Source organism: Drosophila ananassae, chromosome 3R, assembly GCF_017639315.1.
Source record: "Drosophila ananassae strain 14024-0371.13 chromosome 3R, ASM1763931v2, whole genome shotgun sequence".
In the NCBI taxonomy this organism is placed as follows: Eukaryota; Metazoa; Arthropoda; class Insecta; order Diptera; family Drosophilidae; genus Drosophila; species Drosophila ananassae.
Window position 1 is genome coordinate 27,504,933 of NC_057930.1, and position 3,663 is coordinate 27,508,595.

General features: G+C 51.7%; 1 protein-coding gene across 2 annotated transcripts; it reads right to left on the reverse strand.

Annotated features, from left to right (window-relative positions):
• Nucleotides 1–234: 234 nt before the first annotated feature.
• Nucleotides 235–1,691, reverse strand: LOC6497823. Of its 2 annotated transcripts, none has more exons than XM_001961487.4 (3): nucleotides 1,156–1,691; nucleotides 606–1,047; nucleotides 235–536 (listed from the first exon to the last, which is right to left on the reverse strand). In XM_001961487.4, exons 1-3 carry the CDS (start codon nucleotides 1,477–1,479, stop codon nucleotides 397–399), a joined length of 906 nt encoding a protein of 301 aa, XP_001961523.1. In that variant the 5' UTR covers nucleotides 1,480–1,691; the 3' UTR covers nucleotides 235–396. The 2 variants fall into 2 exon arrangements, with proteins under 2 accessions (XP_001961523.1, XP_014761839.1); XM_014906353.3 differs by having other exon boundaries at nucleotides 235–552.
• Nucleotides 1,692–3,663: the final 1,972 nt, after the last annotated feature.

Genomic DNA, 3,663 nt, shown 5'->3' on the forward strand with positions numbered 1-3,663 from the left:
TGTCAGCGCAGCAGTTGCTGCCATACGTCGCCGCGTTTTCCCCAGCTCCGTGGAACTGCCTATGGGCACATTAGCTGATGGTGGTCCCGACTACAGCGCCTCGCCCCACACCAGCCAGGGCGACCCACGGAGCGATCGGCCTGTTCCCCCTCATTGCACTTGACGCCCGAAATTGATGCGCAACTGCGACCGAGCCGGGCCACATTAATTAGGCAAAATATTGACACGCTGATGTGTGGTGTTGGCTATTGATTAATGCGCCTTCTTTTTTCTTTTCGTGGGTGTGGGAGCCTTTATTGGATTATTTTAGGGGGGATTTGTGGGGATTGGTGTGGCTTCGGGTTGGATTTGGGTAGTGCGTGGTATGGTGTGTGTGATGGAGGCTATTGGGAGGTGCTAGTGTGTGGCCGTCTTGTGGGGCAGGTGGCAGCCATTCGAGCAGGGCGGCGACATGACCTTCTTATTCTTCCTGCAGTGGCGAAAGAGGTTGGGAAGGCGCAGGATCAACTGCAGCACGGCTCCCCAACGGGCTCGTCCTGGAATCGGATAAGGCTTCGGTTTAGGCTACATGAAACTGCTCTGTCACGTGTGTCCCTTCCACTTACCATATTCGTGGACCCTATACTTGTACTTGAAGTCCTGCTCTTGGTAGATCTCCTGCGGTCCGAAAACCTCTCGCTCCTTGGTGAACACCTCTGTACTGGTGACCAAGTTGGATCGCCGAGACTTGCTGCCACTGAGTCGCGATACTCTCACTACCTGCTGGCGGGACTCCGGTGGTGGCCCTCTGGAAGCCGCGACGACATCCGCAGATCTCGTGGAGCTATCGAAGCCCATCTTTACGGAAGATGCTTCCTCGCTGTGACCCTTAGTTTTAGCTTTTGCGTTGGCGTCTGCCAAGCGGGCACAGCTCTCCGTCGACTTTTTCAGCAGGTACCAGGACTGCTGGAGCACATTGCCGTCCTCGATGAGTTTCTCGTAGCCCTTCAGGATGCGGCGCACGTCCACGTTGATCAGCTCTTCGGGAACATCGGGCAGATCGAGTTCCTGTGGCAGATTTTTTTTTTTAACAGGTAAGCTATATTTACTTAGTCGCAGCGAGTTCTTAGCGGGTTCTTTGTGTGCCGTCCGAGAAGGACTTTCTATAAGGCCTACCTGGGAGGTCTTGCGCAGGTCCTCGAACCGCTGGATCAGCTGCTTGATGTTCAACTTTCCTCCAGATCCGGCGGCAGACCCCGACGATGCGGTATCACTCGCCTTCAGAGTGATGGTCGAGGACTTAGCGGCAACCGATGCCGCTGCTGCCGCAACTGCCACCGCCGCCGCTGCCTCCTCCATGGTGGCGGAGCTCATCCGGCTGAGTATTTGGGCGGTCTGCTCCATGAAGGTGACCTGGCGCATGCGCAGCTCCCGGAGCCGGGTCTTCAGCTCGTCGAGGTAGGCTAGCTGCCGCGGTGTGGGCTGTTTCGAGGACGCCATAGCTCCGGCTGCACCTGCACCGTTGATTGATAATTTTGCCCCCCAGATTCGCAGAATCTATCACATCTGAGAGTCCGAAAGACTGGGGGAGTTTGTGTTTTTTTACTTTTGGGGTTATGGCTTGGGTTTGGTGTCGGGGCTGTAGGCTCTATTGTGGTATGGTAATGCTTAAAGATGAACTGTAACTGCTGATAAACTGACACCCCATTCTCTGTCTACTGTATGGAATCAATACTGTCGATAGAAGTATTCAACAAACCTATGTTTTAAGAGGTACTTGACTTAAAAGACGAGTAATATTAAGCACTCATTTTAAGCCCACCTCAACAAAAACTCTTTTAATACCTAGGAGATGGAACTAATGTGGATGAATAGAGATTTTCAGGGTATCCCCTGTTCGAAATACTCTGAATTGGCCTCTGCACGGCCTATTACTCGTAACTTTTATGAGCTCCAAATTGAGATATCGCCTGCAATTCCGACCCGGCTAACTAAGTTGTAACTGCCCGCCCCCACCTGGCTCCCGCCCCCTCGGGCCAATCTCTCCCCCAACTTTCATCTGCCAGCGGTCGAACAATGGCGATCCAGCGGGTCTGGGCGGTGGGCCGATATGCCTATATATCTTTGGTTTAGCCTCTTACTCGGCCGGCCTCGGGATGCTGGGGTGGTTCAGCGGGGCGGAGGGGCGGAGGGGATGCCAGCACACGGGGGGTGGGGCCGGGTTAGTTTGGAATTTCACGAAGAAAAACGTGCCGCTGCCAACGGCCGACGCCTACAATGAAGAAAAGGGGGCGTGTCGGCCACTCTGTGACTCCCAGACTGCTGTTGATTTCACCTGGAGGTGAGTGGCTGCCTGCCCCACCCCCTGAGCCTGCCCCTGCCCCTGCCATCCTCCATCCTCCATCCTCCATCCTCCGCTCTCCGCAAATGTTGTTTTCATATTTTAATGCCTTTTTGAGTTGGTGGGCGTGCCACGTCACGATTCTTCTTGCCGATAAGCTGTTATTTTTATGGGCCCCCGCCGAATCGGATCGACTTGGGGCTGAGTGGAGTGTGGAAAGAAGTCGGTGGTGCACGGTGGTGCTTTGTGGTGTGCGGTGTGGGCTGGCTGCCGACTTAAAGAAGTTAAAATTATTACACCGCAATTGTCTTGATCGTTGATTTATGTGCGCTTTTGTTGTCGGCTCTTGGCTCTCTTGGCTCACGGCTTCGATTTTTGTTTTTCTTAATTTTTGGTCGTTTCTGCAGAGTCGCCGTTTGGCCGAAAGGCAAATTTGTGTGGCTGTTGATATTTATTGGCCATGGCCAGGGCACTGGCATCAATTGTGTATGCAATATGGGAAGTTGATTATGCCTCTCATTAGCCACCGTATTTCACCCTGGTCACGAAGGGGCGACAGTTCCCAGGAGCTTGGGAGCTCTTTTTCCCTACAATGTCTATTCGATGTTTCGTTGGTAATAGTCATCTCAAAAATGGATCTATCTATATAAGTTACTTTTTATTTCTTTTGCTATAAATATGACGCGGGAGTTTATTAAATGATTAAATAACAAATTCCATTGGAAATCCCAATAAGTAGGCAACACTTTTTAATAAAATATATCTCGTCAGGAGAGGATAGTCTTTCTGTTTCCTTATTTTTTGCTAAGGTAACTGGAGAAACTAACTTCGAGGGCTTTTATTGTTTTCACAAAACGTTAATCTTCAAGCATTCTAAAAATATCCGATCCCGGTTTAAACCTAATTGAGTTCTTGTCTGGAGCTCTCCGTTCTATGAACATTTTTGGGAAATGCCTGCCGATGTCATAACAGTCGGACCAATCTCATCGCCTCCTGCAACCAAGCCCAGCTCAGTCCGATGCGATCCCAGCCCCATTGTGTGACCCGGGTCCCGGGCACGATTAAAGCCAACCGCATTCGCAGCCGCCTTCAATTGCCTCCAAACCTAATGATTTCATCTTTCATTGAATTCAAATTTGTTTCCCCATCGGCCCCCACGATGTCCGAGTGCGATTTGCAGCTGTGCAGAGAGCACGAAGTTCGTTTGCAGAGTTCGCTGTTGGTTGTTGGACGTTGTTGAATGTGGGCGTGGCCCCATCGAACGCCCCTGGAGTTATTGTCGTTGTTCTGCTGTTGATAGCCGCCGCCGTGGTCGTTGCCGGCTATCCGCCGAGCCTCGAATA